This window comes from Cygnus atratus, chromosome 2 (assembly GCF_013377495.2).
Source record: "Cygnus atratus isolate AKBS03 ecotype Queensland, Australia chromosome 2, CAtr_DNAZoo_HiC_assembly, whole genome shotgun sequence".
Classification (NCBI taxonomy): domain Eukaryota; kingdom Metazoa; phylum Chordata; class Aves; order Anseriformes; family Anatidae; genus Cygnus; species Cygnus atratus.
The window spans coordinates 142253924-142276567 of record NC_066363.1 but is presented as its reverse complement, the minus strand read 5'-3'; the positions used below and the strand labels follow the sequence as shown (position 1 = coordinate 142276567).

The 22644-nt window shown below is 39.5% G+C and overlaps 1 protein-coding gene across 1 annotated transcript; it reads right to left on the bottom strand.

Annotated features, from left to right (window-relative positions):
- Positions 1-596: 596 nt before the first annotated feature.
- Positions 597-13209, bottom strand: TRHR (thyrotropin releasing hormone receptor). The gene is made up of 2 exons (XM_035546432.1): positions 12415-13209; positions 597-1004 (listed from the first exon to the last, which is right to left on the bottom strand). Exons 1-2 carry the CDS (start codon positions 13207-13209, stop codon positions 597-599), a joined length of 1203 nt encoding a protein of 400 aa, XP_035402325.1.
- Positions 13210-22644: the final 9435 nt, after the last annotated feature.

The following is a 22644-nucleotide window of genomic DNA, read 5'->3' as shown; positions in this document are numbered from 1 at the left end:
TGGTTTAGAGAAATGTGCTACTTATGGGGGCAGTACATCTAGCATGGAAATGGATGTGGCTTTTCAGGACTGGAGTGCTGCTGTGTGAGAGATCTGTGTCTTCTCTCCGTGCCAGCTGCATGGTGGCACTGGGTTAGTTGCCCCGAACCTGGAAGGGGTAACCCACAAGAAAACACCCCATTACCCTCCCGCAGGCAGTCAGAGCATGGCCCAGGAGGAATTGCTGAGCTCCACCCCTCTGCCAGACACCATACATGAGGCACTGTGCCTGAGCACCACTCCCTGGTGCCCCATGACTGCCCTCTGCTTCTCAGGGAGTAAGGCTTAACCTACACATTTCTTCTCATTGTTCCCCATGCCCCAGATCCTCCTGGTCACATCATGGTCAGCACAAGGCACCCTGAGCACCAATTTCCAGACCTGAGCAGTTCTCCCTCCCCACAGTGCAGTGACAGTGCCCCATTTTGTGATGCATCATTCGTCACCACCAACCTTACCCTGCTTGGCCTTAGCTTCTCTGCCTCACCTGAAAGCTATCCCAGCACCACCTACTGCACATCAACATGCTCTGCTTCATGAGGAATACATACCAAATATCAAAAGGCATTATCTGTTACCCCAGACGACAAACACGTGTCACCAATAGATGTTTTCGCAGAGGAGAGATAGGTATTGGTGACAGTAATATCTTCTAGTTCAGTGCTGAAGTGATCAGACTCTTTGATGACATTATAATTTAGGGCCACACTGTAACTGGCAGGTTTTTTGTCCCGCTTCTGCTGGCAGTTGCAGAGTTTCCTGAAGGCTGCTCTGAATTTCTGGGACATGAGATTGTAAATTACAGGATTGATGGCACTGTTTAAATAAATACAGATTCTGCAAAATAGCAGGAACCAGTTTTCTTGGAAAGGGCTAGAGAGAAAGGAGTTGACAACCACCAGTGTTCGGTAGGGCATCCACAGAAATGCGAATAGGACGACCACCACAGCCAGCATCTTGGTGACCTGGGGGAACACAGAGAGACACAAGTTAGGCAGGAAGTTAGTACTCACAGCTTGGAAGGAACGTGTATGTTCCTACGTCTCTATGGCCAAAGCAAAACTACTGACAGACTTTTCAGCTGTGAATTTCAGACCCATGTTTGATTCAGAAAGTTCTTATGTAGTAGTAGAAGAAGAAGAACAACAAACCTGGCTTCAGATTTCTCCCAGTTTTGTTAAATGACTCTTTGTTGACTTTGCAACTCCTCAGACTGGAAGAAGGTGTTTTAGGTGGAAAAAAGGGATCCTCCTTTTTTTTTTTTTAATTACTTTAGAAATCCTTTAGACTAATATGATCTGTAAATGAATCAAACCTGAAGCCTATTTACATAATCCACTTTAACAACTACCTTAAAAAAGTTTCCAAAAGCCAAAAGTATTATTTTTTTAAAGTAACTAGATTTATACCTAATCCTTAAATCCTAATATTTAATTAGATCTTCATCAGTTTTGTTTTTAGTCTGAAATGGCAGTTACAGTTTACAGAAACAGAAATATAAGGGATTACAATAAAACTTTGTTATAAGAGCTTGTATCTGTTGTGTAAGTTTGTTTTGAAAAAATAAAAAACAAACCTTGGGAAAACCCAGGATATCTGAAATGAAGTGAATAAGAAATATTTTTAAAGCTATTAAAAAAAATAGTATTTCTGTTGTAAACAATTTACTTTTAGTAGATACTGTATATATATACTATATATATAGTAATAGTAATCCTAACATATATAGTATATTGTAATCTCTTGTCTCCACATTAAAGAAAGCTCAAAAAGTATTAATAAACAAGGTAGAAAGTACAGTGAAATGTGACTACATGGGAAACACACTGGGATAATACAGTGGGATGGCCTCACATAGGTTAGGAGATGGTTTGCTTAACTGTGTCCACATGAACTGGAGAGCAGTTGCACTGAGTTTGGTGAGCTATAGCTGCTACTTGTGTCTTTATTATTATTATTATTTTTACTATTTGCCTTACTTCTTGACATAAAAATGTTGCTATCTATTGACAGAGTATTTTGAAGAATTTCTTTTTACCTTTGCTTCAGTCATATTATACTTTATTCTTTCTACCTTGGGTACCCGAAGTTATACTTCAATGAAATAGCAACTTCTGTAGCCACAGAACACATGCTGGCTGTATGGGTTGCAATTTCATTGTTTGCAGAACCAATAGATGTAGATCGATTAGAGACGAATTTCAACTGATGCCCAAGGGGGACAGATAACTCCACTAAAATCACTTACATAGAGATGTTAGGTTTAGTTGTGGTTCCTTTGTTTGAAGTTATAGTATATAATTTATCTTCTGATCAGATAGTTCATTATATAGAAAACATGCAATCTCGTTATCTAAAGATTTTTTTTTTCTATCTATAAAGACACATACTAATATTACCAATTTTGTTGTTTTTTGTTACAGATACAATAAAGAATGGGATGAAGAGACAACTTACTCTACATATGTATCTATCTATCTTTATATGCACATATTCAAAGATTACAGCTTGATACTACAGTTCTCCTCCCCTTACCCCCACTTTTGATTTCCCTACATTTGTGTTCAGTAGGAGCCAAAAATCAGACTGAGAAATTTTATCTCCCTGTTTTCTCACTTGACCAATACATCTTTTCATGACTTCTACATAGCTTTTCTTGTTTGCTGTGCAAAAGCCATCACTGGAACAGAGCAAATCACAAATGCGAATGTCTCAAGTACCTAAAAGATGATTTTTGCCTTATATCTGAGTCATTTCTAGGACGAACAGTACTGTGAGCAGGGCTGCAAGGAGCGAGGTGATTCATTGCTGACCTGTTCTGGCTCGCAAAGACTGGGGACCCCTTATCTCCTTCCTTTCCTTCCTCCAGTTTGGCCCCAGTGTGCAGCTCGAAACTGAGCAAATCCATTCAACTGAGAATAATCATTCATCACGGAAAATAATCCACATTTAAAGGAAGAAAGTAACCCTTTGTAGAGCTTGGAGTAACAGTGAGAGTCCAATTAACAGATGTGTTGCAACAGCTCAGGCATTCAGAGAGAGTGTGGGTAATAGTCTACACAGGCATCAGGATACTTTGCTACCAGAAGCTCAGCAGGGGACTGTGTTAAAATACTCACTGATCAGTGGCAACTTAAATTTCTTCTGAGTACATCTTTAAAGAACAGCTGCTCAGAGAACCATTTACAATGAGGCAGCTGTCAGTTTGAATCCCAGATTGTACTAGAAGCAAATTGATCACAGTTATTATCAGGAAATGGAAAGATATTCACTCATGAACTTTTAAGTCATGTAATTGATACAGTACCTCAACGAAAAAAACGCTGTTACCCTTCAAGTCCTATATGACAGAAATACATATACATATGTGCTGTCCTGTATATTAACTAACTTTATTTGTACTTGTGGCTTTGTGTCCATTTTTCTTCTATCTAACATCACGAGCTTGTACTCAGCGTACTGATTTTACAATATTTTAGAACTGGTTCTTTGCACCAGATAAAAAATATCATGGCCACCGCAGAAAGTGCCCTGACCTGAGATTGATTCAGTCTTCGGGTTTGAGTGTGTTTAAAAGAGCCAAGTTAGCTTGGCACTGTCAAGCTTTATGCCAGAGAAGACATTGTCTTGTCATAACCTTTCTCAAATAACTTCATATGAAACGTAACTAAATATTCTTTTTTTGGAGGGGCTAATTATTTTGTCAGTGGAGTGGGACATTAACGTAAAGGGGGTAAATTTTTTTAAGAACCTTCTTTTTAATACTTATTCTATCTAACCATACATCAAAACTCTCTGAAAGCAGGGGCAAAGGCCTTTAGATCAGTCTGCAGAGCACTAATGTGCCCACTAATTACTCAGGTGAAGACAAACATTCACTGATTGCTCTTTGCTTGTGGATATGCACTGCATATTCTATACTCAGAGTACAAATTATTCTCAGTTAAGGAAATTGAAAACACAATTAAAAAGCTTTGAGACAAATCAATTTTAGTCCAAATTTCAAGTGTACTTTGAATGATAGCAAAGTGTTTGAGATTGAATATGCTCCTGGCTGCATGCAACCACTCTTCAAATCTAATCTCTTGTTTCTGGTAATGTTTTGAAAAAAAAAAAAAAACTTTTAAAATGTTTTTATTTATTTATTTATTTAATCAGATTCCCAATATTTTTATTCAGAATTGATTTTTCCTCCTTTTCTTCCTGCTCTAAAACCTTGTCATTCTAAGGGAGTGCTTTTACAAGACATTTTCATTACCACGGTATCCGCTGTTTGGTAGTTGCTTCCTTCTCCTTTGACTGTTAATCTTTCTTACACTGATAGGTGAAAGTCATAGTCATACTTACGAAGTCACTGTGCAGTATAATCACTGGTGTTTTAAAAGTATGCAATAGTATCTCCCTTTCTTGTGCTTGGCTGTGTTCATTGATATCCCTTTCTCATGCTTGGTGGTGTTCACAGCAATGCAGAGATTATATATGCCGTTCTGTGGTTTTGTAATCCAAAATAAGTATTGGAAGTTGTACAGTGAAGTGAGGAAGAGGACTAGATAAATGAATGTAAGGTTTTGATATAATAAAACTGCAAGTGAAACTAAGTGATACGATTGAGATTTTGTGTAGCCATACAAAACTTCATCTTTCACTGCTAGCTGGAATCCAAGTCTGCTCTGCTTTTTCTAGAGGGCAGTTCATCACATAGCACATCCAAATAGAGAAGAGTTTCACTGGAGGATAACCTACGTTTTCTAATCAGTCATGGAGGGACATCAGCCAAATAAAGTATGGGCTCTTAGCTGCCACTCAAGGGAAGTAGGTTGCTTCCTCGTCTTTCTATCTGTTTCCCCTGGCTTCTTGCTCTCTTTTCAAAGGTAATGAGCTGCTTCCCAAGGTAGCTCACAGAATAGGTACAGGTACTCTTAGAACAAAAGAGGATTTAATTTCCCCCAAGTTTTTGTGTGTGTGCATGTGCGTGTGCGTGTGTGCGTGTGTGTGTGTGTGTGTGGCAGGCATATCCCTTTTCTGTCCTTAAGTTAAAAGTTCTCTCACTCTCTTCTTCCTTCCCGCAATGCCTGGGTCTTCAAGATATTTTCCCACTTCTGTTTTCTGAACAGAACAAAATGACTCAAATCTTCAGAAAAATCAGCATTAACATTTTAGGAATGCTGAGAGATCCTAGTACCTGTGCTGCTAGACACAGAAACACAGTTAGAAAAAATAAAGTATCCATAGCCAAAAAAAGAAGAGAAAAAAAAAGTAGAAGTAGCATTTCTCATACTGTAGAGCATAAAGAAGCATTGATAGCTTTGTTGGTTAGTGTTACTTGTTAGTGAACCTCTATTTACTTGAGAAATCTGCTCTGATATACTTTGAACAAAACATTTTCTATTCATGAAATGAAGTTTTTCTTTATCTCTGATCTTTTTAATAAAAGACTTGTGAACAGAATGCATAAAATGTACAGTGGCCCTGAATTTTAGAAAAGAAGGGAAACTGGAGTTGTCCTTCAGCTTTCTCTGAATGATTTTTTTCTGAATTCATTGTCCTAAATGGCAACTTTAAAATAAGCTGCTAAACCTTCTGAAGTCCAAATAAGAACCACTATCTTTTATTTCTGCAAGCAAATGGTGCTTAAAGTTACCGAAATTGTGGTGGTGCTGTGCATGGAAAAAAAAAAAAAAAGGTGTTTATTTTGAAACTTACAGCCATGTGCATAATTGTTTTTAAATAAATAAACTGAAAAAGTAGTTTGGCCTTTTTTTGTCTTCTACTCTACAACACTCATAATTCATTCAGAGCCATATCAATAAACATTTTTGCAAGTACAAATATATCTCAGTAGCTCCTCTAATATGCACCCAGCATTTACAGGGAAACTTTCATTCTTGCTTATATTTTGATGTCTTTCCAGAATGCAGACTCGAGAATACTCTCAAACACCTGCCATGGGAGACACATACAATGGTGCTTGCAGTCAGTGAGGCTTCTGTAAACATTCAGCTCCTACAACACCTGGATTTGGTGTCATGTGTGTGTTATACTGCAAAACCCGTTTATTCCACCTGCCTTTTGGAGTGAGTTAAGCAGGGCTACTTTTTATGCTCATGCAAAGACTATGAAAAGGATGGCTATGATTAAAGACTAAAGAATTATTACCTTGAATTTCAAGCATGTGTAAAGATGAAGCCATAATAGGTGTGTGAATATAAATATAAGTTGAATATGAACTTCTTGATAAAGGCAATGAACTGACTATATTGAATTTAGTTTCTCTGCAATTTTCAGTAATGGATTATATGGTCAAACCATAGGTACAGGCACTTGTGTTTTTTCCAGATTGAACTTAGGCACACACATTACTATTTACATGCTATCAATGCCTGTAACTGCAGTTAATAAGATTCCTCAATTGCTATTCATTTTGATTAGGATACACTCCGTGAATGAGTTTTCTGGAAGATTTAACAATATGTATGGTTTGCAAGTACCAATAACAGGCTATTTTGGAATAACAAAGACAAAAATTGGTAGGCTAAAGCCATCATATGCATACCTGAAAAATCAGAGATTTAACTATTGCAGTTACCTTTGCAGTTGCTTCACAGCATTTTAAAGCCTGATAAAGGAAAAACTACACTAAAAATTGCTCCAGTTCCTCTGCTTTTTGAGAAATAAGACTTCTCAAAGTCTAAAGGAAAAGTCTGTAGAACCCTCTTATGAAGTGCATAGCTAACAGGAAGCAGAGGTAGGAATGTTTCTTTCTTGGGCAGGTTTACATTGGTTGTTGTGATGAAATCTTAATAACTTTTTTTTCTCTGGACTCTTGAGAAGTTATTAGAGACTATGAAACAGCTTAACGAATAATGCCACTAAAATATCGGTTGTTTGAAATCAGTGAAGAATCGCTTACTGATGAAATAGACCAGGATGTTATACTGCTGCTGGCTTATAAAATTACTTGAAATATCCACCTTTAATCTTTGTTGCCAGTAAAGGCAGTGCTTACCCTAGTCTTATGGCATTACATTTTCACAGTGCTTCAGGAGGACCAGGCTACTTTACACATTTGAATTATATGTTTAATTGGACACCCCCAAATTCATAGTCTGCATTTTCTGATGAGTGAGTAGGAATGAACTTCAGTTCACTTCCCTGGGACTTGTGATCATCTGTCCACATGATCATATAGCTGTTAAATAAATCTTAACATTGAATTTGCATTGAAGTTCCTTCTTTGGCTCTCAATATAGTAAAAGGGACTTTGAACTCTCTCGCCTTAAGAGATAACTCTTTGTCAAGATATCATCTTCTAATCATATTGATCTTTCCTCTGTTAAGCTTTGAAGTTTCAGCTACTGCGAAGTGAGATTAAGTGAAAAATGTTTGAAAAATTTGCTCTCCTGTTTAACTTGAGGAAATATGTACACCAGGACTATTTCATCCTGTTTTCCCAGGTTCAGATTGTGAAAATCACTCAGCAAAAATATTCTATATAGTTTCTTTTTGGTCAGAGAGGTCTCACCTTACTCTTAGTCACCTTTTCATTTTCTTCTATTTTTCTGTTGCAGCAAACATTATGTCACTGTTTCTTCATCACTGAAACTCCCCTATTGGCAGTCAAATGCTTTCCCACATAGGGATCCCATGTTCAACTCTATATGAATTTCAGTCTAGCAAGGTTATTTCCTTTGCAGAGCACAGCTGAAACGCTGCTCAAGATAGTCATCACCAGCTCCATTAGACCTAACAGGAGTTTAAGATGTTTCTTTAAGTGACAAACTAAGCGCATTCTTAAAGTTTTACCTGCGTGTTTCAGTACTAAAAACAAGCTTAACACTAGTTGATGCCATGTAGCATTAAGCACATACTAATTCCCCTCTGAAAATTGAATGTATCAATGCTGCACCTTTTTCTGGCAGAGATCTTCCCTCAGGAGACAGTCAGGTGTTGCCTGCTGACTTGTAGTGGCTGACCAAAAGCTCTGCAATGGTGATAAATGACTCATTGCTTTCCATAAGGAGCGGAGTATTTAGCTTCTGACAAAGAAGAGGTAGAATGAACTGCTCCTTCTGGGACATGGAAAGGCTGATGGAAAATACAAAGTGAATTGGAAATGGACTCCAGTGAAGAAGGAGTGCTTCACTATCAAATAAGAGTAGTTTTATTTTTGAAAACTTTTAAAATAGGTTTATCTAACCCTGCTATCCCATACAGTTCTGTAAAACAGGATAAATAATGGACAAATAGGGTTGATTTAGCTCTTCACAAGTGGATACAAGAATGGAGTTTGACATGTTCTATAAGTATGTGTTGGTGCTTCTTTCCCTGGCAGAACTTCAGCTGCAGTATAAATAAATAACTCCCAATTTAGGTTATTGTCCGATATTAGGAGTAATGTATGCTGTTTCGTGAAAGAAAAAAATGTATTAGAAATGGAGGTATTTTATGAGAAAACAAAACTTATTTTGTGCCCTTCCCTCTCTTCTGATTTTTTTTTTTTTTTTTAAGGACTGATTTTTATACGTTTTTTGTTTGTCTTCCCTGTTAAGTTTTGTCTTGCAGTGCTTTGAGGGAACAACTCCTCAGGGGACCCTGAATAGTACTTTGAAGACTTTGTCCTTCAGTAGTTATTGATATGAGGGTATTGATCATTTAGTGAATAGATTTTGGTTTTGTCAGCTTTTCAAACATTCAAATAAGTAAGTATTTCCTTGAACTAATATAGTTCAGTGACTTTTAAATCATGTGGGTGGGATGGTGAAAGCAGGGAATGGAATGAGTAAGCAGAGAATCACTTTCTACCTGGAAGAGCTGATTTTCATTCATTGGAGATATCATATAGTCTGAGCTCATTCATTCTGAGCTCATCCCTAGAGATCTCTGAGGAAAAATATGTTAAAATAGGCTTGACTCACCATTCTAAAATAAATTTCAGGACTTCTTTCTAAATCATAGAATAATATAAAATAAAGTTCCTGACCACCTGACCTCTTTTTTTCCCCTTCAGTTGTGGCATTGTGTCTGGTTACGTTACAAAACTGAGCATGGTCCATCCATCCTTCTGCAGTAGCCACCTCCCTCATTCCTGTTTACCTCATTGTTGATTTTCCATACACCCCCCCAGCTTCAGCTCAGGCAGCTGTCATCCACAGTTGTGAGAAAATTATTATTTTACTCTGTATTTGCTTCCTCCTTGAGCTTGGAGCTATTCTAGATGCCGTGCAAGGGTTGTTCTTCTCTTGTCCTGTTATTTTCCTTTGGTGTCAAGTGTGAAGAAGCATCCCAGGTGTGGAATTTAGGGTGATTTCCAAGTTACTCTTCACGTTTTTAATTAGTCAGCTTCTAACTTAGAGCTAACACTCATACCAGAAACCTAAGTGATATACTGCCATTTTTTGAAGAAAACAAATGAAATTACATATCTGTATGACTCACAGTAAAAAAGTATTGGCTGTATATAGAAGCCTGACATTAATTTTTGGAAGCTGACATCAAAACACAAAGTTGACAGTACATGCTAAATGCTAACACAATAATATATGTTAAAAGTGTCTAAAAAACAACAGGATGACAAAATCTATTTCTGCCATGAGTTTGAAACAGCTTCAGATAGTCCTCTTCAAATGAAATACAGCTACTGTATGACAAGGTAGGTGATAAAGCCTTCTATTTTACAGCTACATAGCAACTTTTGACCACTTTTAACACAGGAAGATTTTCAAAACATAGATGAGGTAATGGGAAGAAAATTAAATAAAATGTTACGACCTGGCAGTCCAGGTCAAGCTAAATCCATGTTAGTTGAGCAACCCACACCAGACTAAGTGGGTAAATTAATTCAGCTACTGCTATGTTGGATTAATCATTATCAAAAATGGTTATGAAAATCATTGGGTTAAGCCTGCATGAAGGCTGAGGACACCTATCTAACCTCCCATCATTGTATATGATATAAATGCAATCTCACAGCTGGTTACTTATAATAATTAATTGTAACAATGCAATGGAGCTGCAGTTGGTATCCGTGCCCAGGTGCAGGTCGGGGCCTGCAGGGATCACTGTGAGGAGAGGCCTGGGCTGCCCCGTGACAGACACAGGTGTCTTCAGCTAGTTCCAGCCAGTTCCAGCCGGCTCCAGCTGGTTCCAGCTGGCTCCAGCCAGTTCCAGCCAGCTCCAGCCAGCTCCAGTTGGTTCCAGCTGGTTCCATCCGGCTCCAACGGCCCCACCACAGGGCACTGCTGAGGGACTGAGTGTACCTTGGGGCTATAACACGGGGACATAAATTGGCAGTAGATGAAGTTAACTTTCCCCAAGTCCAGTCTTTTTTGTTCACAATAATAACTGATAAGCAGTCTTCCTGTCTTTACCTCGACCCACGAGGACTCTCACTCCTGTTCTTTCCATTTTCTCCCCCGACCTTTTTTTTTTTTTTTTTTTTTTTTTCCTGCAGGGGAGTAACCGAGCAGCTGGGTTGGGGTTTGGCTGCCATTTGGAGCCAACCCATCACAGGATCATGGGCTGATTATGTTGTGTTGAAATGTTCCTGTACACCACATTTTCAGCCACTTTCTCTACAGGTTGGTTGGATATCATATGCAACTCTATCACCCTAGAAGAAGGCACGTATACAACTTCACAGGACAGCAGAAGTCATATGCTGACTGTCAGCTCTACATGTGTTTCTTCTTACTTTGTGTCTTAGTAGTTTTTGAGATTTTAGATTATTTGAATATGGACTTGTGTTTTTCCATTTTACATCACTGAGTATATTTTGTATGCTGCTATTATACAAATGTTACTAAAACTGCCACACTATCCTTGCTTTGCTTCCTACATTGTACCATGCAAAAATGCTAGCTTTACTCATAATGATGCAAGTCTAATCCACCAGGTTATTTAGGATTTTAGAAAACATCTCGTTGTCTTTATAAGAGACAAAAAAAAAGGCATTACACTATAATCCTCGCTTCCTGATTTTGTAATATAACAGCATCCACTGTCTGCAAAGCTTAATTTAAAAATCTTGTGTGCTTTTCAAGTGATGCTAAGCATAAGTTATCAAATATGCATGCTGAAGTGATATTAAGAACTTGAAAAGTGTATTATCTTTTTCTCCTACTAATTAATGGATAAAGGAAAACAAAATTAGACTTCTAATCTGAATATTAAATATAATTGGAGACATAATTAATTATAACCTAGCCCACATGTTTCAGTTGTGCATTTCAAGGCACAGCTCCAATACTCTGCAAGCTCTCAGTGCTCTAGCAGGCAGCTCAGTTAACTTTTGAGGTCATTTCCTTGTCTGTACTAAGGGAAACCATCTTTCTCATAAAACAGTAGCAACTGTTGTAAAATAATAAGAACATAAAGCTCGACTTATCAGCTGGGTGTTCACTCAGCTTGTTTGAAAAGGTGCACAGTTCAACTTCGCTTCCCAAGGGACTTGTACAGCACAGGAGGTAGAAGCATCTCGCCTGGTGAAGTGGCCCCCTGTACAGATCCCTGCAGCAGCTGCTGAGGGAACATGAGTTGGGCTGCTCAGTGCAGAGCCACACTCCTCTGCACCCACATCAAGCTGCAGGGCACAGCTGGTGCCTGTGCCTGAGAACTGACCGCAAAGTGATGCTTCTGAATTTGTCGGGACTGGACCCAACTGTGCTGAGTGCTGCACGAGTGTGAGGTAGTAAGCTCCATTGCAAATAGCCATAAATCATTCTACTAACTATATTCTAGCTATATAAGCACACATATATTTAATGATATACAAAGAAACTAGTCAAACCTATTCCTCAATTTTGAACCATCACAAAAGATTACCTTCTGAGACAGAACAGCACAGATGCTTAGCATGTACAAGGCATTTTTATACACAGTCTTGTTTGAGTAAGCTTTTCACAGGGGCATCAGAGACAGAAAAAGTAAGAACTCAGCTATGTTTGCAGAGCCGCACAGTGCCTGAGCTGGGATTAAACTCAAGTCTCCTAAACTGCCAGGCTAGTTCCTTCTTCTCAGATCTCAAAAGTAACTCAAGAGTCACTTTATATATTTGACTGGATTACTAACAGGCTGCAATATAAAGAAGCTACAGTTTAAAATGTTTTATTCTTTTTTGACACTTCCCATTTTTTATTTTTATTTTCTTTTATACAGGAAATAAAATACTATTTTTTTTCTAGTCCTAGCAGTAGGTGATAATGAACAGGCAAGAAAAAATACATATTTATGTATACGTATATAAATACCAGAATATAAATTTCAGCTTGACAACATAGCAAAAGAGAGAATACGTTTTACTCCCACATATTTAGACTAGTATTCTCTGAAAGAAGAATTTTTAAGTTTCAGAAAACCATTCTAAACTGCTGTTCCTACCTGCCTTCTAGAAGCAATAGTGCTATTGAAACTCCTGTTAGTCATCTTGGAATTCACAGGCTTGTTTTGGTGAGCCACGTCATTCCTCCATGCCTTAGAATGTTCTTTTGGGTCCGAAGGGATGGGGTTCAGGAACAGTATTCTAGCAATCAGTCCATAGAGGACAGTCGCCAATACCATTGGCAAAACATAAAATATACCAAAGTCCATCATGTAGATAGGAGAGTAATAGCTCCTGGACACCTTGTAGCCGCAAGAGACAACAGTGGTGTCTTTGTAGACTACTGTATTGAGGTCTAGCAGGAAAAACCAGAGCATACAGTATATGGAGGTGAAAGCCCAGACAAAAATAATGATCTTTTTGGCTCTTGAAAAAGTGCATAGGAACTGAGCTTTGATTGGGTGGCAGATAGCTATGTATCTCTCGACAGTGAAAGCAGTGATGGAAAAAGAAGAAGCATTGATCCCTAGGTACTGGAGATAAGTGATGCAGAGACACCCCACATAGCCATATACCCAGGATCTGTACAGACTTTCTGTGATATTGGGGAGTCCTGCAGCCACAAGCACCATGAGATCTGCCACAGCCAGACTCACCAGGTAGCAGTTAGTGGGAGTTCTCATGTGTTTGGTTCTGAGGACAACCAAAACCACCATGATGTTGCCCACGATGCCCAGTCCGCAAATGAGGAGGACCAAGAGGATGGTAACCACTTGGTATTCAGCTGTAATGATCTCCTGGCTTGACAGTGGAAGCCCAGTGTGGTTCTGCTCGTCCCCTGTGTCATTCTCCATCTTCATTAGCCCGCTGCTGCTCCTGCCTGGCACTTGATCTCAGCACACGTTCTCCATGGTTCCCTGCAACAGGGGGAGTGGAGCAGAGCGTGGATGAGCTGTAGCCCCAGAGCACATTCTCCATGTAGTCACAGTCCCATTGCTGTCCTGTCCTCCACTCACCTGAAAGTACCTGGACTTTCAGCGTTTGTAAATTCAGTTAGCAGACAGGTGAATCCTTCCCAGACTCCAGCTCACTCACACAGGTTAGAAAGCTGTACTCTCAGCTGGTTTGAGGCTTTCATGAAAACACAGCATGTGGAGGTTTCCACGCTGCAGAGGAGGAGGAGGAGGAGGAGGAGGCAGGGAAAGCAGAGCTCTTCTGCACTGCCAGCTGGCAGAAGCACTGCACGGGACTGAGCTGATCCAGCCCTGGCAGATTTCAGCATCACTGCTTTCCAGGAGGAGTCACAATGTACCGAGGGTGGAGACAGCAGTGGGAGGTAAAGAGAGAGTGATTTGTAAAGCTTCCAGGTTTTCTGCTTCACGCTGCTTTTCCTCTCTGCTCTCAGATGGCTAGCTCACATATCGATCATATTGATCCACCCTGGCAAACAAAGGGGAGATTTACTGGCAATAAAAAACACTGATTTCTAAAACTCTGATTTCCCCCGTGTACTTGTGGAAGTGCAGGTAATTTACACTTCCCTCCTGCTTTGCAGGGAGCTGTCAGCCCTTCAGAGCTGACAGAAATATATCACAGCTTTTGAAAGCAGCAGGAAAAATTCATTTACTTTACTTTACTGTACTTTACTTTACTGTACTTTACCTTACTTTACTTTACCTTACTTTACAGGCAATTCTCTATGAAACCTCTATTGATATTGTAGTCACTCCTGAGCCCTTTCAGCTCTTCTCTGGATTGTAGCACAGCAGCAATAAAACTCTCAGAGCACAAATTGCTTCTTATTGAGATCAGTCCCCACCCCCCTCAAGTTTATTAATCCACCACTGTTTTCTCAATGAAGATTCTCCTCTCCTTGAACGAACTCCGCCTTGCTCAGTCAAATTGTGTAAAAACACAGACAAATAAATAAATAAAAAAGGCAGAAATAATGCTTTCAGATGCATGTATGAAAAATCAATGCATGCTGTAGCAGTCTTCAGTAGCCAAACTATGACTGGAAATGGATGTAGAGCTTTTCTGTCCAACCTGCTGCAAATCTGAATGCCTCCAGGCATTTGCAATAGCAAAGCCTTCTCCAGTGGTCTGTGAAAGAGCCACTGTCAACTCCCCATCACAGTGCTTCAACCCATTGTTTCTGTTTATACTATTATGTTAACAGGTTGAAGATTAAATCTGCCTTAAAGTCCCCGTCCCCCTCCCCCACCCCCACCTTTTTTTTTTTTTTTTTTTTTTTTTTTTCCATTTAGGGCAATTGTTTTTGCTCTTTGTGCTCTTTGCTCAGGAAGGGTTGCAATAATAAAATGTTGCACAACTGGAGATAGGCAACTTGGATTTCAAAACATAGGCAACTTGGATTTCAAAACAGATTTTAGCATCAAGAGAAAAGGATTAGCAGGGGCACATGATGTAATGTTTGCAGAACTAGGATTTTAAATAGACTGAAACAACATGTTGTGACAAAAAAAGGATATCATTTGAATAGGAGTTGGAAATGAGACTCAAACCATTTCAGAAGTTTGACACCACTTGGTTAAGCTTTCCAGACACTTTTTTGACCATTTCTCACCTCTATATTGATCAGATGTTTTTCATCTGTAGAACTCAAAGCAAGTACCATTCTTCCTTTTTAACAGATGAAGAAATGGGGGGGAAGAACCTGATTCACTGGCAGTGTCTATGGGAAAATCCAGGCTACTGGTTACCTGACCAGTGTTTTGTCCACAATGATATCATGGATCTCATCAGAGATCCTGCTCCATACGCTCTGCAGACCCCCTTGTTCTGGGTACGACTGAAAGAAGGCCAGTGCTATCGTAACGCTTGGGTGACAGAAACATGATTCCTCCCCACAGCCCTTCACATACCACAACATTTTACTCTTCATACTGAGGACTTTCCCCATTACCAAGCAATCTATGTTTTTAAAGTTATGTGGCTGTAGAGTGTGTAGTATGAACCACAAAGCATTAAAGCACACCAGGGGGAGCTGAGGAGTGAACTAGCACATATTTAGTGGCAGCAAGCAGGGACCCAGCAGGGATCAAACTCAGCAGGGAGCAGGACCAGAGTTCAAAGCAGGAAAATGAACTAACCCCTTAGCCCTCAGTGACTTCAGCTGAATCCAAAATTTTCAGCACCTCCACAGACTGATTTCTCTTTCAGTGGTGACTGATGTCTTTCTGCCACACCGTCCTGCTGTAAAGACTTGTTTGTCATGTTTCCGTCTATTCTGCTAGCTCTTGTAGGCAGGTCTGAGCTGAGGTTGCAGAACAAGTGTCCCTGAGAGCACGTAAATTTCTGCAGTTCTAGAAGGAATGGCAGAGGACTTGGAACGCAGAAAGCCTGGAGTACATTTAAAAGCCCACATGACATGGAAGAGACTATGGGAAGCCTGGAAGATGTGCAAGAAATGTATTATCTCATGCTAGCCTGGCTAGTCTTCTGCATCTGCTACTGGTTTATATCAGAGACGGGAGAGACCCTCTTGTCTCAGCCAGCAGTTTACTTTCCATGGCTCTTTGCCAAGTGTTGTATTCTGGTAATGAGAAAAGTACAGAGCTGTCACTGTATGACTGGCTGTAGGATATGGGAAATAGATGGCTTGGCTTATGGTGCAGAGGTGCAATGGTAAGTATATCTACAGGAGGTGTGCAGAGGATTTTGATAGTATTGATCAACAGCACTTCCCTTTTCTTTCCATGTAGTACTTCCCTGACTTATAATGTTCGTGTAAAATCTGCAGTTATTGCAGAAATAATTTCAAGACAGTGTAAATATATGTTCTATGTAATTAAAGCATTTGGTGTCACGGACTTGACTCAAACACCACATGATGTGCATTGTCTGATACGTTCAAATCATTGTAACACAGTCATCAGTCAGAGATCATGTGCTGAATCTGGAAAACAGCAAAAGGTCAGCTTTTTCTTCACTTAATGCTGTGTGAATTTCGCTGGCAGTGGTGTTGGTGCAATATTGCAGCCTTCAAAATACACTGGCTAGTTTCAAAACAATTCAGCATTAATACATGCAAGCCCAGCAGCTGTGCCAGAGAAATTTTGAGAGCATATGGACCAGAGATCACCGTGAAACTTTTAAAACCTGTGCTACTCTGTTTTATACACATACCTGTTGGTCCAGGCGTCAAGTGACACTACATGTACAAATGAGCACAGATGCCATTAGCAAGTCCGAGCAACAGGCAGAAAAACAAGCCCCTGAAATGTGCTGACTCTTGCTATTAAGTTTCTGTTGGTACAACCCGTTGGGTGGGAGGGAGAGGGGAAGTATAGTGTCAATACACCCTGTGCTGTACAGTGCTTAGCTAACAGCATTCTCGTGCAATTTTTTTCCCATTTGTCTCAATTAAAATGTGTTTATGCTCACTTGGGGAACAACAAAGCTGTAACAAACCGTCTCGTAACATTAAGCACACACTGAGATGGAACAGTGAATCACTCTAAACACTTTCTCCCACTAGCTATAAATTATTCTTAATTCTGTTTCTCTAAGATCACTTCCCCAGCTGGCCTTTTCTGTTCTGAAAAACGACAAGGCAAAAATGGCAATTTCATACCCTATAACCTGTCTGTACTCAGAGTTCATAAACCATCATAAGTAACTTGGATTCTTCACTCTGCATGCACCTCTGAGGGACTGTCAAGCGCTCACTGCTGTGCAAATGTTTCCAGGTCTGCAGTTTGTAGAGAACATAAGCTACCGTCCATGTTCTAACTCCAGTGCCATCCAAAGGCTGGCTTTTTAAAGTTGGTATCTGGCTACTGATATGATCAGCTCTAAATGTGTTTTGGATTTGCACTTGACATGGCTAAATGTTTAAGTAACCATGGTCAAGCAGAATTTATTCTCCTACATCAGCTGCACCACACTGCTGCACTTTTGTGCTAACACAGTGAGCCTGTGGCATAATGTTTGGTTGGAGGGACAAATTGGCATTTGGATAAACCCTCTTATGAGTGAAGATTTTGTGTGAAACAAGCACATTTTCTTCAAGATAAATCTCACCACCCACCAGCAGTAACTCTTCTTTCTAACAATTCTTTTTGACGACTGTCACCAAAGAACACCTGTACTGAAGTATTGCTAAAATCCTGGATGGGTTTTCCAGAAATGCCCAAGTGATTTAGGACTTATGATGACACAAGGTTTCCTATCTGCACCTCAGAAATTCTGTTTGCTTTGGGGGATTGTAATCTGCATATCTCAGGAGAGTGCAAATCCTATTTCAATGGTGAGTTTTTTTGTTGTTGTTGTTGTTGTTGTTGTTTTTTATTTTAATATTGGACTGGTCTTGACTGTTATCTCAAGGCTAGTAATAACAAAAATTTAACTTAATTGTTCTGAATTGTTCTTGTCACAAAAAGTAAGAAAAATGGGTATAAGCACTCAGTTGGCTCACATGGGAAATTCAGTTTATCTATTGCCTGGCTACAAGGTCACTGTATATCGTGAGCTGCTGGTCCAGATCTGGGATCATGGAGCAAAGGAGACTGAAGGACTTAAAGAGGCCTGCTCTTTTCTTCACTCATTAATTTCTATCAACTCAGATGGAGAGAAACTGTTACAAGAGCCTGATGAAGCAGAGGGAACTTTACCAGAATAAATGCAGAAAGATCATACCACAGAAGGGGTGAGGAAGCCTTTTCATGAAGTTTTGGATTTTCTGAATTATCTGCATCACTGGAACTTCACTTTTTAAGAGACTATGAGATAAGTCAAAGTGATCACAGAAAAGTGATCTGAAGAAAGAGGGGGTACAGTTAAATAGGAACAAACACAAAGTGGTAAATGTCAGCAGAAACAAGCAGGTACTCAAACTCAGTGTGGAAAAGCTGGCAAGAGAACAATTCCGTAGAAGCAGTTCATTTGATCTCACCCCATACATCCATCAGCACAAAGGGCTAATGAGAAGCTGTTGTAAAATCAGGTTTTCAACCCGGAGTGGGCAAGCATATCCAACATGATGAACTCATCCCTCACTGGGCTGTGTTCAGTTCTGGGAGGCACCTTCTGAGATGTGGATACACCTCAGAGAAGAGATAGAAGGAAGATCTCTGACAGCAAGACCTATGAGAAAATAATAAACAAATATAAGTCATCTGCTCCACAGAAGAGAAGATTGTGGCTGTAAAACAAAAATGAATAATGTGTTTTCCAAGTCCACTGTGGAAATAATCATCTGAAACAGCAACAGGAAAGATTCAGGTTGGCAAAATCTTTTACCAGTAAGACTGTGAGGCTTTTGAATGGACTGCCTGAAGAAGCAAGAGTCTTCAGAACTGGAGATAAGTACATGCCATCTGTCATAGACGTGGCAGGTTCTGCCTAGGGGTACTAGGAAGGGCTGGATGTCTTCATAAGGCCGGTTCTAGCCCTGTTGCCCTCTGATTCCATCACTGTAAACCTTGGGCATCTGTGTTCATTTTCTTCCTCCCTTGTGCACTCCTAAAGAAGGAGAGTGTGATCCACACACTTAGACTTCCAAAGGGATTTGGAAGGTCCTCAGGTGAAGAGTGGCAAAGACAGAACTACCCTCAGTACTCCAGTAACTAGAAAAAGGTCCCTGGTATCTGGTGAAAAGTCCAGTCTTAATATTTGTGCCTCACTGTTCAAAGCAAGGAGAAATGCCAGCACTCTGCCAACCTTGGAAAATTACATGTATGTGCTCTACAAACTGAGGTTATCTGTGCTGAGAATTTCAGTCTTGAGAAATTCAGTCCCTTTCCTAGCAAGCTGAAAAACATTCAAAATCAGAGGATTAGAGAGGCTCTGACAAGAAGCACCGGGACTCTGCGGAGCAATCTGCTCTGCCACTGCACTGTGGGATGGGCATCTGGACTCCAGTGGTACAGATATAAGCCACAGCAGTTGAAGAGCAGTCAAAGAATTGTGGTATGGTTACAAATTCATCATTACCTTAATGGATTAATGTTTTTCTGACTTTCCTACGATGATCTGAGTGCAGTGAGGTTGAATGCAAATTACAAATGAATTTTATAATCAGGGATAATTGGTTTTTGTACATCACTTTTGTTTTCCTGCCTTTTTCAGCCCAAACCTCTTGAAAGAGTAAGGTTATTAAAATAATTCTTGCTGTCTAAGAGAGAAGTCTCCAAAACAATAAAAAAAATTGTGATTTTTACTTGAATTCTGGCCACTCTGCTCTATGATCAAATTTAAAAATGGTGGAGAGACAATCCACCAGTTGATTTTAATAAGGCTACATTCGTTTGAGCAGTTTAAGGATCTGAAACTCTTTATTTTACCATTTCATAAAGTGGGAAAGAAACAGAGGTTTCTTTTCTGCAAAGAAAGAGACAATAGGTATCAAAATTATATAGTGATCTCCAATGACAAGTTCTCTAGAAACAGAGAACCTGCCATTTTATGACAATGAGAAGGAAAAAAAGAATACCCCAGGACACCAATTACATAAAGAACTATAACTTAAAATGTAACAGAAAATATTTCCTTTTAATATCTTTAATATATTGAGCACTGTATAGATCATAATTTTTCACTAGAAAAAGTTAAAGATGAGTGACAAATATTCTACAAATGTGTTCAGTTATGCTTTGCATGAAAATAAGTGCTGGACACACCAATGGTCATTTATTCCTATTTTAGATTAAAGAGGATGCTTAGGATTTCACTAATATACTCAAATTTGCCAGGTGTGAGCTATTAGCTGCGCAGGGTCAGCATAATGAACATTGATAAAAAGGTTTACAACACTACTAAATGAGCTCTGCACATTTGGCATTCACATTCAGGTGACCTGAGCACTACAAAACAATATTGACCTCCAAAATGAAAGGATGATTCTGCAAGTAAAATATGATTCCAGGCATTTCATGTACAGATGATCATTCTCTTTATTACTTGAAGGAGGTATAAAGAAAGCATGAAAGTTCCATATTGGTTTGGACTTCTCTATTTTTTACATTGGAAGCATTGTCTCACACTACATTTCAACAAATGCTTTGCACAGCTGTCAAGGCAAACATCTTTATGAGGAGATGACATGTTCAGTCTGAAGCAATTTATTGAAGGGATTAATTGGAAGGTAATAAGCCACACTAAGAACAAGGCATAACTTACACTGTCTAAAATGCGCATGTGTCAAACATGGTAGACAAAGCACTCTAATTGTGCAATTTCATGCTCTTTGGGGTCTCATTTCTTCTATTAAAAACTGAGGTGAGGTTAGTAGCCATCAAAGAAATTTTAAATCAACAGGACATGAGCTCAGAGCTTATTGTTATATAGACAAGCAGCTGCTATTCTTAGTTTAATAGTTCTTTCAGGAATCAGTCAAGTCTGTATATATGCATGGTGTAGTTGGATTATCTTCTTAAAACCCAAGTAAATTTATCATAATAATTGTTTTGTGTAATGTCTTGTCCACTTGTAAAATTAAGTTCCACTTTTCATTCTGTGTACTCATGTACACCTGAGGATCAGGATTCAGAGCAGAAAAACTGACAATACCTGTCCCCAGGTATATACTCATACAAAGCATCAACGAATAACTACAACATGATTTCAAACTTTAACCCACATTTCAAGCAAAAGGGGAGAAAAGACAAAACAGAAACTAAAGACACATGTATTGGACACCAAAAATTCTAATGAGGAAAAACACAAAGGAAAACACTTGTATCTTTGGAAGCAAACAGAGAAAAAATATTAAGGGATTCTTCCTGATTTTGTGCTTTTAGTGGTGCAACAAAAAGTCTTCTTGGAGGAAAACACCAAGGGAGCTGAGTGAGAAACTCAGTGATAAAAAAGTGACAGAGAGAACATCAGTGAAAAAAAAATGAGAGGCTACAAATCTGAATTTGGAGAGAGAAACACAGAGGAAGTGGGAGAGAGAAACTGGAAGACTTGCGTTAGCACAGCAGAAAGTGGATTGAAAGAAACAACCAAGAACTAAGTATCTATATTTAGAACTAAGAACTAAACAATAACTAAGTATCATATATTTATCTCTCTCCGTCTGCCAGCAGGGCATTTTCAAGGCATTCCCAGCATCACATTAAACTCCCTATTTGGAGGGAAGATCAAAGGATTTTGCCCCAGCACACCAATTCCTGTCTCTGTATCCTACCTCAGTACAAGATCCAGAGGCACTTCTCATAGCAGCAGCAAGGTACATAGAGCATTTTTTCTTTGGAAAGTCATGCAAGTGATAGCTCATCTGAGAGGAGAAGCAAGGAGATGAGGTGCCCAAGCTTAGCCCACAGTAGAAGTCAGTAGGAACATCTAGGCTTAGAGCAAAGGATTTACTGGTTCACAAACAGCTTTATTAATCACCACAATATATTGGAGATCATACCAGCTATTCTTGGAATGATTTGTTCCAAAAGCACATCACTGCAATAATTTCTTGGGCCTATCCTATCTGCTTTATGGGCATATAGCAGATGCATAATTGGCCCAGGGATGTAAGTGATGTGGTAAGGGTGGAAGCACTGAGTCAGGAATCATGGTTTGGCTGCAAGCTAATAATTACTACAGCTGATTAGTTAAATGTTTCAAACCATTATGGCAAGTGATGAAGAGAAAAGGAAAACTCAATTTGCTGCATTTATCCTTAAGCACACACACAGTAGTGAGGCATTTCAGTTTGTATTATCCAAAGCTAGTCAAACAGAATACATTCCACATGAACAGTGAGCCCAGAATTTCTGGGTGTGTTGCTGATCCTCTTGTCCTACACATAGCTACCTGGAGAGAGAGGCCCAGTACCTTTGACAGCCAAACCTGGAGGAACTGTCCAGTACATTTATACAGATTGCAAACCATCTATCAGAACACTGGGCTATTTCATGATTTTCTCTGTTTTCCTTATAAATCTTGCACATGGAAATGGTGAGGGGAGGAGGAAGGGAAGCATAAAGGAACAGCCCTTCTTTATCCCTAAGTTCCCCTACATGAGGGTATGGGGTACTTAGCTGAGTACTAAGAAAATCATAGATACCAAGCAAAGGGAAAGTTATTTCCCTCTCCTCAACACCTGTGAGGCCATATGAGAAATACCACATCCTGTTTTAAGCCCCTCACACAACAGAAGTGTTGATAAGCTGAAGGAATAAGTCCAGCAGAAAATCACAAGGACAGTTCGCAGACAGGTGCACATGAGCTACTAGAGGAGGCTGCAGGAGTGGAGTGTGCTCACCTGGAGGAGGGACCAGCTGAAGCCTTTGGTTACCCAGCTCGGCAGGTGTTACAGAGAATGCAGATGC

Excerpts from the sequence above, each read along its gene's own strand:
- TRHR (XM_035546432.1), bottom strand. The coding sequence starts at position 13,209 with ATGGAGAATGACACAGGGGACGAGCAGAACCACACTGGGCTTCCACTG. Across the intron at positions 1,005-12,414 it reads CTATTGCTTCTAGAAGGCAG|GTCACCAAGATGCTGGCTGT; the intron begins GTAGGAACAGCA and ends GTGTTCCCCCAG.